This window comes from Mirounga leonina, unplaced genomic scaffold (genome assembly GCF_011800145.1).
Source record: "Mirounga leonina isolate KUSES-001 unplaced genomic scaffold, KU_Mleo_1.0 Mir_154, whole genome shotgun sequence".
Lineage (NCBI taxonomy): Eukaryota > Metazoa > Chordata > Mammalia > Carnivora > Phocidae > Mirounga > Mirounga leonina.
The window spans coordinates 57,438,010-57,454,131 of record NW_023270389.1 but is presented as its reverse complement, the minus strand read 5'-3'; the positions used below and the strand labels follow the sequence as shown (position 1 = coordinate 57,454,131).

The window sequence follows — 16,122 nt, the reverse complement described above, 5'->3', positions numbered from 1 at the left end:
TTCTTTCTTCCTTTCTCTCTCTTCTTTCTTTCTTTCTTTCTTTCTTTTTTTCTTTCTTTTCTTTCATGTGGCTACTAGAAAATTCAGCCTTGCTGTTGTGGCTCACATTTTATATCTATTGGGCAGTGCTCGACTGGATTATCTAAGGGAAAAGCGTGGATTTGGGTTGTGGTAGGAAGGGAGACAGTGAGTCCTTGAAGATATTAAATAATCGTGTGGCAGGTTCTGTCCTAGATACTTTATGCAAGTAATTTATAGTATCAAAGACATCCACAAGGCTGGCGTTAAAATTCCTATTTTACTGTTGGAGAGACTAAAGCTCAGAAGCATTAAAAACGTCCTGAAGGTCACGCAGTCAGAGGTATAACTGAGTGCATGGTTTTCCCACCGGCCCGGGAGGCATCAGGAAGGGGTTCTGCCCTGAGCGATGTTGTGGAAGCGTCTCTTCTGGAGATCAGGCCCCAAATCTCGGCAAGCCGAGCTGCCTAACACCCAAACACACAACAAGCAAACACTCAGAGCCTGGCCTTCCGTGGGTTTCCTCTGGCCCAGTGAGGTCTGTAGTCTCTGGACTAGGGCACAGAGTGCAGGTGGCATTTCTCCCTCTCGTTCCCTCAGTAGCATGTTTAACCCACTACTGACTCCATAAAGATTCTGCTAGAGAATAGCCCAGGACCGTCACCGCGTAATGAGCCTATTTGCACGCAGTGCAGTATGAGAAGATGCAGAGACTCTAAAATGTCAGGACCTAGGGATGGCCGAAGGCTTAGAGCATGGGTGTTTATCCCACCTGTTCCAAGAGCAGGCATGTTCGTCTGTGTTCGGGTGCAAATATTGCTGCCCATTATGATACACTGGAAAGCTTTTAAAAATCCTGATCCCTGGGGCTGCATGCCAGACTGGTTGAGTCAGGATCCGTGGCAGCAGGACCCAGGCATCAGTATTATTTTGGAACTTGCTCAGGGGTTCCAATGTGCAGCCAGGTCTGTGAACCAGGGCTTTAGAATAAGAGAAGTCCCACGAGGAGGTCTCGCTCCCCAGCCTTTCTGCCAGGGACCAGAGCTGTTGGGTGGAGACCAGGAATGGAAGAGTTCATTATAACCACCGCCCTTTGGTGAGTGCCGTGTGCTAGGCACCATCTGCTCATCTTCTTCTTCAATCGTCACAACAACATCTGTAACGTGTGCATAATTATCACCCTGAGTCTTGAAGATGAGGAAGCTGAGACTCAGAGATGTGAATTGGACCAAGGTCACGGAGGAGTAAGTGGTGGAGCTGGGATGCAAACCCGCTTTTCCCGACACCTGTGTGTCCTGGCTGCTGCACCACGTCAGTTCTCTTGCCAGTGAGTGGTCCTCCCTGCAGGCCTTGCCGTCCAGATCCCCCCCCCCGTTGCTCTCCTGCCCACCCACGCGGCTGCAGGGCAGGCCTCCAGAAATGAAATGCTGTGTTCAAAATCAAACTTGCCAGTGGCAGGGCCAAGCGTGGAAATTCAGGTCAGGACGCCTAATTATATGCTTATTGCACTGCATTTCCCTGCTCGCCTCAGCTTCCCCACAGGCACAGGGCTATTCTGTGTCAGAGCTAGAAAGAAAGCCGTGGCTGGGCACCCTCTTCCTGGACCTGGGCCCTCTCGCACCGTGTATGTGCCGGGCAGCTGGCCGGCCTTTCTGGAAGCGTCCTCAAGCATTCTGTGTCTCTGTCTCTGCAGCCCCTACCCATGCCTGTGGACCATCAGCAACAGCGGCGGGGGCCCGGCCGGGCCCGGCCCCGACGTGCACACCAGCTCCCCAGGAGCATTTCTTCTGGGGAGTCCAGCTGTGACTTCGCCCCTCTCTGCCCAGGCACCCACTTCGGCGGGTGTGGAGGTTCTGGGGGAGCCCTCGCTGACCAGCATCGCCGTGTCCACCTGGACAGCAGTGGCCTCACATCCCTTCTCAGGCTGGGGTGGCCCAGGTGGGGGAGGGCGCCATTCTCCCTCCTCCCTGGATAGCTAGGCAGGATCCTAGGGAAGGTGTCAGCGGAGAACCTTGTCTGTATAGAGCATTTAGAAACCCCATCTACTGATTCTAGGGAGTTAGACTGCAGGGTCTCCCCACCCAGCGAGCTAGAGGGTGGGGTGGGTAACGGGAGGTGGTTTAGTTTGGTGATGCTCCCTGGTTTCTTTTCGCACTCCCATTTTCTCTGCAGCTCATCCATGACATGCTTAGGTCACCAGGGTTCAAGGACTACCTTCCTTGGCCCTGCCCCTTTCTTTCAAATGATTCTAGAAGGCCCCGCTTCCTGTTCTATGGAGGTGATGCAAAGCTGTTAAGTGAGCTCCGAATTTACCTGGACTAAGGCTTCCTAGCCTTGTGCAGCCCTGGAAAGTATCTGTGGCCCCAGGGCTTCTGCTTTGAGACCAAGAGAGGGTGTAAGTCCCCAGAGTGAAGTTATCAACAGTAGCCCTAATCATGTATTATAGCCATGTACCTGGAATTGAGGAAATGAGGTCATGTCCTCCCTTGCTCAGAAACCTTCCATGGCTCACCATTGCCTACAGAACGAAGTCAGACATCCTGACCATAAGGACACCCCCTACCATCTAGCCTCAAACCACGTTTCCAGCTTCAGTTCCCTTCATTATCCCATTAGCAGCCTATGTTTCGGTCAAGGCAGACATTCAGCATACTTTTCCCCCCTCTACGCCTTCCCTGGGCCTGAAACATCCTTCTCTGGTCAGTCCCACCTGTGTGAATCCTGCTTGTCCCCAGGGGACTGGCCGAAGCGCCACTGCCTGCATCCAACACCTGACCGGCCTCGGCACGTGGGACCTTGCTCGGCTGCCTGCCGTCCCAGGGGCTTTGCCTCTGTGCGAGAGCTCGTCCCATTCTGCCTTGTATTTTTGTTTACCTGTGAGTGTGTCTCTTTCCCACTAGACTGTGAGCCCCTTGAGGGTGAGGACTAGCCTTGTTGTCTTTGTACCCTGCAGCACCTGGTACTGCCTTGTCTATAGTAGGTGCCCAATAAACTGACGGAGTGCAATTGGTGTGTAGAGCATGTGTGCTAAAAACGAGAGCCGTGGGGCCCCCTGTGAGGCAGAGCTGGAGACACGCATCCGGGACACACTAGTATGTCAGTGTTGGGAGCCCAGAACATGCTGGGTGCTCCCCCTGGGCTCCCTGTCTGAGCCATAGCCCATCTGCAGCGATTGATGCCATGGAAACAGTGTGGGCTGGAGCGGTTACTTCCAAATATTGGTCCTTGGATCCCCTGTGCCAGGATGACCAGGAGCACCTGTTAGAAACACAGATTCCTGGGTACACTCCATCCCTACCGGATCAGAATCTTTAGGGCTGGAGCCCAGGAATCTGCATGTCAACAAGTGCTCCAGACAACAGTCGCAGAGCCAAGTTTGGAACCGACTTGCCTAGAATAGAGAAATAGAGTGATAAATCTTGCAGGAACCTCATTTCAGGTAAGAGTTTCGACCTCCGCCCTGGCCAAGGTTGTTGCTACAGCAAGAATGGAGCCAGTGAGCAAAGTCGCTGGTCCTTGGTTTGCCTTTTTCCTTTTCTACCACTGCGGGATGCGCTGCTAACTACGGGAGTGAGGTTTCCAGACCGGTGTGATGCATTGCTCTCCCAGACCGTTATCAATCACCCTGCGCCAACGGAGTGCTCACGTGGGGTGTCCCTGAGGCAGTGGAAGAAGGTTCTGCTCAGACCCTGCTCCCACCTCTGTTCTATCAGCTGAGCCCATGCAAGCCCACCACACGCCAAGCCTTAGTCTGGGGTGTCCAGACATGACGCTATTGAGTGCTTGGCTCTTTCTACAGGGAACGGGCCTTCACCACTCTGTGGTTAGCACTGCCCGATCTTTCCGTGCCATTCCATTTTTGGACTCGGCTCTCTGGAAACAATGCCCCTCCAGCCACATGGTGTCCCGGGAAGCCACTTTATGCTCTCAGGGCAGCCTGCCCAGTGCTCCAGGTCCCTAATTGATGTATGAGTGACTGAGGCCCCAAGTACCAACACGGCTGCTCTTTGAAAAGCTGCCTGCTCAGCACGTCCCTGAGGCAGGAGTGTTTTTGGTCCCCTAGTTCCCCTGTGACAGTGTAAGAGGCCATTAAGATATTAATATATTAGCATCTCTGCAAGATGCTATTTTGGTAAGTTTTAAAAAGTGGCCATTTCTCATTCCGTTAGAAGTTTAGGCTACGGCAGCCTCCAGCTGCCCAGCAGGCCTGGCCCAGGCTCTGCCCTGGTCACCAAAGCCGTCGGTCATGCAGCCGGAGCTCAGCAAGCAGAATTAGGTCCATGAACCTGTCTCTGGTCTTGCCCTTTCTGCCCCCCTTCCCCCAGCCTGGAGCGGACGGGAAACTTGGCCCAGGTCAGAGGGCAGAAAGAAGCTGATAACCTTCTTCTTTTCTAATCCATCTTGCTCGGGGGATTGGGTCCTCTGTACAGCGACAGCATAAATGTTAGCTGAGTTTTGGGTGATTGTGTCTCATCAGCCTGGACCCTGCCTTGATTTTTGAACAGGTGACACGATGCCTGGCTCTGCATCGAGGGTCTCCGTTTGCGTGGTGTCAGCCGTGCAACCAGAGCGATATGCTTTCTGGAGGTTTCTCCAGATAGTCTAATTTCTGATTGGGAGAACAACCCTTGGTTGCTTAAGTCATTTTAATGAATGGCAGAGTCTCTGATGTACCAGACAAACTTTAGAGCCTTTAATACCCCTTCCTTGCCCAGGCACCCTCTTCACCCAGCTCATTATAAAACAACAGTGATGGCACTTCAGAGATTTAGGCCTGTCACACTGAATTTAAGAGAAACCTAAATCCCACTGGAATAGGGGCGCCTGGGTGGCTCAGTCATTTGAGGGTCTGACTCTTGGTTTCTGCTCAGGTTGTGATCTCAGGGTCGTGAGACTGAGCCCCACGTCGGGCCCTAAGCTCAGCGAAGAGTCTGCTGGAGATTCTCTCCCTCTCCCTCTGCCCCTTCCCCCTGCATTCTCTCTCTCTCAAATAAATACATAACTCTTTAAAAAAATCCCATTGGAATAAAGAGTTAATACAATTCTTTTAGCAAAGCCTGGTCTGTGGAGGTGTCTCCCCTTGTGGGGCCTTTGTTTGGTCTGCGTGACCTCACCAGCCCTCGCTGCTCCAGGTGAGTCAGAGCCTTGTCACCAAACACCTCAGCCCACCGTACCTAGGCCAGGTGCTTCCAGGTGCTTCCTGACACTCAGTGGGCACCTCCTAGGGCTGGGAAGAAGGACGTAATAGGAGGAGAGTGAAAAATCTATGGTTAAGGTTAATTAATTGAATTTAAATAAAAAAAGAACAAAATGGGTAAATAAACATGGTATAATTTAAATAATGCAATATTATACGTAATAATGATTGATCACTTGCTACACAAAATAGAATGGAGGAAGTTTAAAAACATAATATTATAAACAATATTGCAAATGTAGTACCACAAACATAAGAGACAAGATACAAAAATTACATACTGTTTGATTTAAATTTCATAAATTTTTAAAACTTACATACCATTCTATAATATTAGAAAACAGAGTAATGGTTATTTTTGGAACTGAGTAGAGACAGGAAGGTGAATAAAAAGGGATTCTCTTGTGATTCCTCTTCAGTTACATTTCTTGACCTATATATTGGTTTTACATGTATGTTCAGTTTGTGAAAACTTATTTATCTGCACAGTAAGATTTGTAAACTTTTTTCTATATATTGAACATCAATAAAAAGTTAAAATATAGGGCGCCTGGGTGGCTCAGTTGGTTAAGCGACTGCCTTTGGCTCAGGTCATGATCCTGGAGTCCCGGGATCGAGTCCCGCATCGGGCTCCCTGCTCAGCAGGGAGTCTGCTTCTCCCTCTCCCGCTCCCCCCTCTTGTGCTCTTTCTCTCTCTCACTCTCTCTCTCAAATAAATAAATAAAATCTTTAAAAAAAAAAAAGTTAAAATATAAAGCAACCATTAACAACTGGGAAAATATTTGCCTTTCCTAATATAGTGGGTATTTTCCTTAATATATAAAATCTATCTATGAGTATGTAAGAAAAAACCCACCATCATCATCTTTTTGTTATGAGCATGACGAGCAGAGTTCATAAAGAAGGAAATAAAAATGTCACATAAATACTGGAAAGAAAAAACCCTCAATAAAAGATATTTGAAGCCTAGTAGGTATTTGCCACTTTCCCCCAAGACTGGAATAGATTTGGATGAATATCAGCAAGTTAAAATATCACAATTTTGGAGAATATAAATTCGGTTTTATAAACTGCATGTCAAAGTTGGAGAAGAGCAACTGAAGCATTCCACTGATAACTTGTTTCAACCTCTCCCTTTTATTTTCTTTACCCTTTCCCACCTCACTGAACCCCTTGGTGGCTCCTGGACAGGTTGATAGAGCGAACACGGGCCTCCTGGAACAGAGGTCTGGGTGGGGATACACGGTGCCGAAAAAAGCCTAAGCGAAGAGTTTCTGTTGTCTGGAGATAGCAGATCTTTCTATCCTTGTTATAGAGACATCTGTGTCTGCCCAGCACCCCAAACTTCTGGGACAAGAATCCCACACCCCCCTTCCCACACTCATGGGGGAACTGTCTGCCTTCCTCCCACCCTGTAGGTCTTTAGTGGGGGGCCACCATGCTCACATTCCATCCTGCTGTGTTGGTTGGTTTGGGGGTTTCTGACACTCACTACTGGTGTCCCATTAACTACAGGAAGAACAAGCAGCCGAACATGTCAAACACACAGAAGGCTCATTAAGTCCAAGTTTCACTATGTTACAGGCTATGTTAGGCCTGTGGAAATGCACCAAAAATGCCTTCAAAATGGAGGAAATGGAGCTGAAACTTGACATTTATTGTGAACAAAATGGAATTGGAAACACCTATTAAGGCAAATGGTTAAAAGCTGTGGCAAGTAGACAGCTTTGTTAGCACACGTGACTAGTCTAGCCTAGAAAAGGGACTGAGATGATCCCTTTAGGTAAAGATTTTCCCATTGGAGGATCCAACATACTGGCTAGATTCCGTGCTAAGCACAAGTCACGGTCTAGTTGGACAAACATCTCTCTCTGATTGACTCGTGGAGACTATCCCCATGCTTGGCTGGGTCCTAGTGGGGACACACTCATTGTCCCACTGCTCAGCTTGTCTGCCTGGTAATACCACACACATCTTGGTTCTTAGGCTGCTGTTAGGGTCTTGGATCATGAGTACCAAAGTATACAGAAGGGGCTGCAAGGGAAACCCCTGTTCCCATTAGCAGAAGCGAACCCAGATCCTCGTCGGTTGGCAATGGAGGGAGAATGTTCTGTGAGGCGGGGCAGTTAGATTTTGCAGCTTTTAGATTCCCGATGAATCTTTCAAATCACCACAGCCTCTGTTGCACTGGGCTCTGGGGCTGGCTCCGGTGTGGACACGTGACCATTCCGCAGTGATACTCAAACCAAGCTGTAACGTCTTTTTTTCTGAAGGCTCAGTGCTTATAGAGGGAAACGAAACATGACAGGTTACATACATCTAGAAAACTTGGTAGAATTCAATCACCTTCCATTTATTGGAGTCTATTTTAAAGATTTTTTATTTGTATTGAGATGTAACATTCAGTAAGTAAACAAATATTAAGTGTATGGCTTGATGAATGTTTACAGATGTATCTACTTATAAAACCCCCAACAAGATCAAGATAGAGAACATTTCCAGCATCCCAGAAGGCTCACCCCCAAGATAAACACTCTTGTGACCACTTTCAGTGTGTATATTAGTTTAACCTGTTCTTGACCTTCATCTAAGTGGAATGCAAAGGGAGGGACCCTTTTGAGTCTGAACACTGTGTCTTTAGTGCCCTGTCTAGCTCCCACCTAACCCTCCATCCTGGAAGATTATCTTTTCATTCATTAGTTGAAATACCCTCAGTAGATAATTAAATTCTTTGATATCCAAACCAAGACATGCCCAGAAGAAAGCAAGCATTTTTCTTCTGTGGCTTCCCACCTTCTCTCTGGATCACTAGCAGAGAGAGTGTCTATCTTCTTTTCGAAGATGCTTACTCTCTCCGTCCCCCCGAATCACAACCACATCCCAACGCAGCATAGTAAATTCAACCCTTGCACATTTCTGGTTGTTGCAAGATTGTTTTGTTACAAGGGTTTTAGAATGCATTTTTGTAGTCCATTCTCTTTTCAGATGAGAAAACATTGGTTTAGCATCGCCCGTGAATGGAGTCGATTACAGTATGTGATAGGATTTGAAAGCCAAAGAAAAAGGACCCCCAAAGTATGTATCTTCTGGAGCCTGACCTACTCCAGTTTTTTTTTTTTTCTAATTTGTGTTTCTTTTGGGTTAAGACAAAACCTCTCTTTTATTATGTAAATATTATCTGTGGTGAATATCTAAGTCAATTTTCTGTTGCTTACAATGCTGTAGGCAATAGAAATTACCTATTATTTAGCTAGTAATTAAATGAGTTCCTGAGAGGACATCAGGTTGAGGGGAAGAGATTATTGATGACTGCATAAAACTTGGCAGGTGTTTGGCAGCCAAGAGACATAAGAGAGCACAGAGTGAGGAGAGAATCACAGGTATGGAAGGTGTGGTGTAGCAATCATTCTCGCCTCTGTTTCCCCTCTTTCTGCAGTTGGTGGTGATGGCAGAGAGGACCCGGGCCACGATTTGAGGATGGAAGAACAAGCTGGAAGGATTCTGAGTTCACCAACCTCTTTGAACCCTCATACCGGTCCCAGAACCTCTTTCTTCTGGGCTTTGTCTACATAAGAAAAAAAAAATCTATCTTGTTTAAGTCAGTTATTTTTGGTTTTGTGTTATTTGCAGCAGCAAAATCTATTCCTAATTTTTACAATGGCTTGTTATTTAAAAAAATTTTAAAGATACTTACTTTATGTGCTCTTCCTGATTGTTGTATTGTTACCTTGGGTTCCTGGGGACGAATTCTCTAGCTTATTGAGTCTGCTGACTTGTGTTTATGATAAAATTCTTACATGTGTATTTGTGCTTTTGATTGGTTTGAGTTGTGAGAGTGTTTTTTCAAAAAGGTTGACATTTGCTCCTATTTTCTACATCTGGCTCATCCCCAGTTGTTCTGGTTACTATTGCGGCATAACTAACCACCTCTAGCCTAGTGGCATCGAGACAAGCACCATTTATAACGCTTATGGCTTCTGTTGGACAGGAATTCAAAATGCGCAGAACAGAGATGGCTGGTCTCTGCTCCGCAATATCTGGGACCTCAGCTGAGAAGAACCAAAGGCTGGGTGCTGAATCATCTGAAGACTTGTTAATCATGTGTCTGGTGGTTGCTCTGGCTGTCAGCTGGGACCTCAGCTGGAACTGTTGGCTAGAATGCCTGCATATGGCCTCTGCAAATAGCTGCTTAGGCTCACGGCATGGTGGCTGAACATCACTGAACATCCTGAAGAGAACCAGGAAAAAGCTGGCTAAAAGAGTGGTGGTTATAGGGCGCCTGGGTGGCTCAGTCGTTAAGCGTCTGCCTTCGGCTCAGGTCATGATCCCAGGGTCCTGGGATCAAGCCCCGCATCGGGATCCTTGCTCAGCGGGAAGCCTGCTTCTCCCTCTCCCACTCACCCTGCTTGTGTTCCTGCTCTCGCTGTCTCTGTCAAATAAATAAATAAAATCTTTAAAAAAAAAAAAAGAGTGGTGGTTATAATAAAAACAGCGGTGGCTTCCAGGGACTGGGGGGAGACAGGGATGAATAGGGAGAGCACAGAGGGTTTCTAGGGTGGTGAATAGTATCTTTATAGTATTTTTAGGGCATATAGTATCTGTATAGATACTATAATGATGGATACGTGTCATCCATTTGTCCAACCCATAGAATGTACACCGCCAAGTGTGAACCCTAATGTGAACTGTGGTGTTGGGGCACATATGATATTCAGTGTAGGTTCACTGATGGTAACGACTCTGGTGGGAGAGGCTATGCGTGTGTGAAGACAGTGGGCATACTGGACATCTCTGTAACCTCCTCTCAGTTTTTCTGTGAACCTAAAACTGCTCTAATAACGTCTATTTAGGGGCACCTGGGTGGCTCAGTCAGTTAAGCGTCCGACTGTTGATTTTGGCTCAGGTCATGATCTCAGGGTCATGAAATCGAGCCCTGCATTGGGCTCTGAACTGGGTGTGGAACCTGCTTGGGATTCTCTCTCCCTCTGCCCCTCCTCCCCGCCCTCCTCCCTTGGTCATGTGCACACTTTCTCTCTCTCAAAAAAAAAAAAATCTAAAAAATTACTGTCTTGCCTTTTATGACCTGGCCTTGAAAGTCATAGCATCCCTTCTGTCCTAGTTCCAACCAATTCAGATTTAAGGAGGAGGGAATGTGAACTCTACCTTTTGATAGTAGGCATGCCAAAGCCATACTGGGAGAAAAGAATGTGATATGGGAAATGTTCTCGTGGCCATTGTTGAAAAAACCCATCTGCCACAGTAGTCCAGTCTTGATTTTAATGTTACTTTTGCAACTTGGGGTTTGCTTGTTCCCAAATGTTGAGCCAGTGCTAAGTCCAGAGTCTCAGATCCAAGGTTTTAGACTAACTGACCTTAAATCCAATGTCTCAGTTCAAAGTTTTAAACTATGAAGGGAGAACTTTTCTCCCACTCAGAGCCCAGACAAAGATGGATAATCTTCCATGTAATTCTTCCAGTGCCAGTTGGTGGACGTTCCCAAGTTCGCTCTTTTATGGACAATGTCACCTTTTGAAGGTCAGGGTTCCTATAACTGCCTCTGTTTTATTTTTTTAGGCCTTTTCTCCCACATTGGATGAAGCTCCCCCAGAACGGTGGCTATATCTCCATCTTTGTATTTCTTTTTTTTTTAAGATTTTATTTATTTATTTGACAGAGACACAGTGAGAGAGGGAACACAAGCAGGGGGAGTGGGAGAGGGAGAAGCAGGCCTCCTGCGGAGCAGGGAGCCTGATGCGGGGCTCGATCCCAGGACCCTGGGATTGTGACCTGAGCTGAAGGCAGTCGCTTAACGACTGAGCCACCCAGGCGCCCACATCTTTGTATTTCTAACAATAAACACAAACACCCGTTCTGTTGTAGAGGCTCAACCAGTGTTTCTGAATGGAAATGAACTTCTTTCTTCTATTTTGACCTCATGCTTCTGTCCTTTATTAAGTATCCATTCACTCCTGCTGACGTCATTATTTTATCTTGGAATTTTTTTTAAAAAGTTATTTGTCGTTTAACAACTCCCTGACATTCCTGGAGCTAAAGGCCTGTAGATATCCAATAAATTAATAATGTTATGAGTTTAGCATTTATATGATTCTGTATATTTGCAAAGCAGCAAGCATAAATATTTCAGTGCAATGCACTTAAAAGGTAGCAGGGTAGAAAAGCATCTCCCTAGTTCTGTGCTCCTGTGGGGTGATGTTTCTATTTCTGTTCGACCCACATTCAAAAGAAAATACAAATTCCATACTTCCTCCCTCCAGTGCATATGAAGGTCTGCGTCTTTGTTAAGGACCTGGATGCGGCAGCAGGTAAAACCCTGAATCTCAGTGGTTTTATTCAACAAGACTGTAGCGATCACTCACTTGACCCTCCCACATGGCTTCCCGGTGAGAAGAAGCCATTTTGCTTCACGAGAGGTGTGGATACAGAAAGGAGTGACAAATGCGGGTCATTTTTGTACTCATTCTACTGCAGTGTCTTCCACGTCAAGAGACTTAGGAACAAGGAACGTCCAGTGCCTTGGCATTTTGCCACTGAGGCTTCATCTCTTGCTCTTGGGATCCTATCTTTTCTGTTCCAAGGAAGGGCTTTGCTCTCAACTGCATGGCAGCTACTTCCGACTGCAGGTTTTCATAGGAAATGGCTAAAATGATGACAGGATGTTAACTCCACTTAAAAAATAAAGTCCTGGAAATGAAAAGGAATGGACCTCACACTGTGGCAATTCAGGTGCTCAGAGGTGGCTTGTGACACCTCTGCTTGCAGGCCCTTAAACCCTACGATGGAGATGGCTGGTGTTCCTCTTGTCAGGCTCCTCGGGAGCCTGATGCATCCGAGTGACAACCATAATCGGCTTTCCTAGAGACATCTGGCCCTCTCTCTTGTAGCAACTAGAATCTATTAACAGTTCAATCTTGATAATTTAACCCCAATCCATTACATATGTCCTGTGTTACTGGGAAGAATATTATTTATTTGCCAATTCATTGGCTTGTGGACTTCAGATGCACCTTAATTGGCATGAACCCAACAGAGGATTGGGGCTTTTTGATCTTGAATTGAGGACAGCTTCAGGGCCAGGCCTGAGACAGGGTTCAGTTGAACAAAACACAGTGTGCCAACCCCCCAAAAGACCACCAGGAAAACCTGCTGACGAAGCAAAATTGAGTTTATTACTTATTGCAGTAAAGGAGTATAAACCACCTTGACAGAGTTTTAATGGTCTCAGAAGAGAAAGATCAAGGATGGATGTTTATAGAATTTGAGGGTCTGATTTACAGTGGGCATTTCAATGATGATATCTGATTGGGAATGGACAAAGCCCATGATATAACAGTTTAAGTTTGGCAGGAACAGTGACACGAGGCTTTTGAAGCAGGTCTTGATGAATAAATAGTTTAATAAGCAAGTGGTTTGTCTAGTTGCCTGAGAAAGGGACTATTTGAATGATGTATTATTCAGATGCATGGATTTTTAGGACATTTCTGTGTTTTTTAAAAAAGATTTTATTTATTCATTTGACACAGAGAGAGAGAGCACGAGCAGGGGGAGCAGCAGAGGGAGAGGGAGAAGCAGGCTCTCCACTGAGCAGCGAGCCCGATGTGGGGCTTGATCCCAGGACCCTGGGATCATGACCTGAGCTGAAGGCAGATGCTTAACCAACTGAGCCACCCAGGCGCCCTAGGACATTTAAGCAAACAATAATGTAATTTGCTATTTCATCTTTCTGGGAAAGAATATCCTGGAATAGTAAAGTCATGTGAGTGTGGACAGTCTTAGGTCTTCATCGTCTCATGCTGTGGGGTTGTAGGCAGGTTGTTCTCACGGTACATCACAGACATTGAATATTGACTCTGTGCCAAGTCAGGGGCATCTGAATGGAAGAAGGACTGGACAAGTGGATCTGGTAGCGCTGGTCAACAACAGAAGACATCTCTTTAGGTAAGCTGTACAGAATTTTAAAGTAGATGCAAACTAAAAGGAAAGGAAGGTGAAATACCTACGAATACCTCTGATTTCAACTAAACGCGGTATGGTGCACTAAGTGCTCACTGGGCACTGGCCCTGCCAGGCGCGGGTGCTGGTGACCCTGAGCTGAAGCAAACCCGATTCCCGTTCACGGGGAGGGAGACAGGTGCTCTGTGAACAGGCCGGGCGGACCCTGCAGTGGTGTGCACAACGCGGTGAGCACGGAGGCTGCGGCGATGACTTCTGGGGCAGATCTGGAAGCCTTCATCACGCAGGAGCTGATTCTGTGTCTGACGGTAAGATTCATCCCTATTTCTCTAGCCACTAGATGGACATCTCAGCCTGGATATCAGCCATCATGTCGGTCATACATTCTTATCTTTGGAGAAGATGAGAGTGTGTCCCAAAGAGCCAAGCCTTGCCCAAGGGCAGACAGGACTCCTCAAGGAATCTCTGAGAAGGGAATGGAACTTCCACTGGCAGGAGCAGAGGAGTTAGAAAGGGAATGAGATCTGGGCCAGTGCTGTCCCTGAGCAAGCCTTCAAGGACTTACTGTAGCAAGAACCCAATCAGGTAATCTATGTGAAGTGATCTGTGATCAACAGACATTTTTTCACTTACTCTATTTACTACCTTAGATTGTTATTTACCTTTTAATGAGTACCCCATGTCTCTTGGACTGCTCTGTAATCTCTTTATAGATAGGTATCATGTCTCTTTGTGTTTCAGGTGGCCCAGCAGCATGCCCTGCTCATAGAAAGTTTAAACACTTGGGGCCTCTGGATCCAGCTGGAAAGCACTTCTTGGTAGGAGAACCCTCCGCTGGAGAGCCAGGCCCTTTCCCCAGATTTGCTGTCTGCCAATGAGCTTCATGTCATTGGGCAGTTGCTTTAGCCTCAGTGCCATGGGGCTTTGGGATGGTCCCAGCTCTCCTCAGCTGCCAGGCATTGGGCTATGTGAGCCAGCTGCTCATTTGGCTGAGGCTTTTCCATGGTCCAGGATGGATCCTCTTAGCATGGGGCAAAGGGTCAACTTAATATATGGCACTCCAGCGTTCCAAAGGAAAGACAGCCCTGGTCCCCTGCTCCCAAGTGGGATCTATGTAGGTAAATTCAAGACTGAAGCCAAGGCAGGGATCCAGCAAATGGGTCCAGAGACTGCATGGGCAAGATTCTGAGGGGAATATAACAGGGGCTGGTAGTTGGATAATGAGAGGAAAAGAGCTATGTGAATCTAGGGTGATTGGTAAGTTGAAATTGGGCTTGACTATGTTTCACACCTTTAATTCCTGAGCCTGTGAGAAAGGGGAGGGTAGAGTTACCTTTTGTGGAACCTTAATGCTGAATATTCTCATATTTAGCCATGCCCTGGGGGAATGCCAGAGTTGGCTATGGTCACACCATCTATTTTCTGCCCCCTCTGTTGCCCACTCCCCCTTTTTAAAAAGTCTTTGGGATTCCTGTATCTCTGGTCTCTGAGGAAAGAGAACTGGTCATATATATCATGGTTTCCTTATTTCTAAATTATCTCTAACACGAAGCAGAATAAAACTGAGATTCTCCACACCCCCTGAAGTCACTACCTGCACCTTCCCTGTCGGCGTGCATTACCGACGCCTGTCCCAAGCGCTCGACACACATCAGCTTTTGTGATCCAAAATAGGCTCTCACAACTGGTAAAAAGTTAGTATTTTTGAGAGAAAAAGGTATTTGACTTGGAAAGACCAAAAGAACCAGGGCATCACCGTCTGTGTAATAAACAGTAGACAGGAAAGCCAGGTGAGGACACAGGTTTAGAGCAGACTAGTGCTCTCAGGTTGAATAAATGTTGGCTGGGGAGAAAAGAGCCACGGTGGGGATCTCTGAGAGCCAGAACCACATACTGGCCCTCACCTAGCACTGAAACTCTGAGAAGGGGTTGTTAGAACCCCCCAAATAAGTTCTAGGAAATAGGAACCTGATTAGCGTGTGAGCCAGTGAACTACTCTCCCTCAGATGGCATCAGAAGGTGTCCTTGGTCCTGACCGTCCTGCAGGAGGCTGGCAAAGGGCCTGGCATGGTGTAAACCCACCCCCTTTGCCAGTGAAATCGCTGAAATCACGCTCTTCACTCAACGTGGGTGAATCACATAGCTCTGGGCTCCTTCACTCCCGGGGGAGTTGAGAACCTTGAAGCGGTGTTGGTACTATCTTACATCGAACCCCTCTGCCTCCCCTGTTCCTCCTGACCCAAGCCAGGCTCTTTGCCCTCTCTTTCCCAGGAATCTGGCATTAGTCTTCAGATTCCAGTTCAATTTCAGCTAGTCTACAATGGAAGAGCGATGACCCAGGTTGCTGAGGAGGGGCCACCTTCCACCCTTGGGTCCTCCATTTGCCCTCTCTCCCATGCTGTTGGCGAGGCAGAGAAATCCAGGCAGCTGGGAGAGAAGCAGAGCAACGGAGAGATGAGGTAGGAGATGGAGTGCTAGGAAACCCAAGGCTGTCAAAGGAATTTCTTGTTTTTCCAGCAATACTGTCTCCTAGCCTCTGAGAGGTAGGAGACTAACTGCAGGAAGTGCCAGTTTGCCAACCCAGATGGGAGTGTCACACAGACCCCCAGACGGGGGTGTCACAAGGACCAACCCCTTCCCCCCTTTCATCATTTTTCCTTCCCCAACTCTACTCCCCCATTCCCTCAGACACCCAGTTACCTCTGTGCAAGCTGAAGTGGAGTTCAGCTCATGCCAGACTCTTCCCTCTTCCTGATTCAGTCCGTCCTGACTACTTTAACTAGCGTCTCCCTCTGTTCACCTTTGGCACCTGTCTCTGTGGGTGTCGCCGAAGACTGTTTTGGCATTTTCGGCAGCGGTACCTGGTCACCTGCGGGTATACCCGCTGCTATCGAGCCAAGTTTGCACATGCTTTATTTGTGTGATCAACTTCAACA

At 47.2% G+C, this 16,122-nt stretch overlaps 1 protein-coding gene and 1 long non-coding RNA gene across 2 annotated transcripts in view; one reads left to right on the top strand and one right to left on the bottom strand.

Moving 5' to 3' along the window:
• Window positions 1-3,516, top strand: part of TBX19 (T-box transcription factor 19) — a 25,218-nt gene extending 21,702 nt beyond the window's left edge. The window contains exon 8 of the mRNA XM_035010892.1: window positions 1,712-3,516. Coding sequence (XP_034866783.1) covers window positions 1,712-1,997 — 286 coding nt within the window. The 3' untranslated portion in view covers window positions 1,998-3,516. The remainder of the gene's footprint in view (window positions 1-1,711) is intronic.
• A 3,619-nt stretch (window positions 3,517-7,135) lies between these two features.
• Window positions 7,136-8,983, bottom strand: LOC118014515. Its single transcript, XR_004680296.1, has 3 exons — window positions 8,910-8,983; window positions 8,731-8,780; window positions 7,136-7,496 (listed from the first exon to the last, which is right to left on the bottom strand). It is a non-coding gene; the product is annotated as an uncharacterized LOC118014515 (long non-coding RNA).
• Window positions 8,984-16,122: the final 7,139 nt, after the last annotated feature.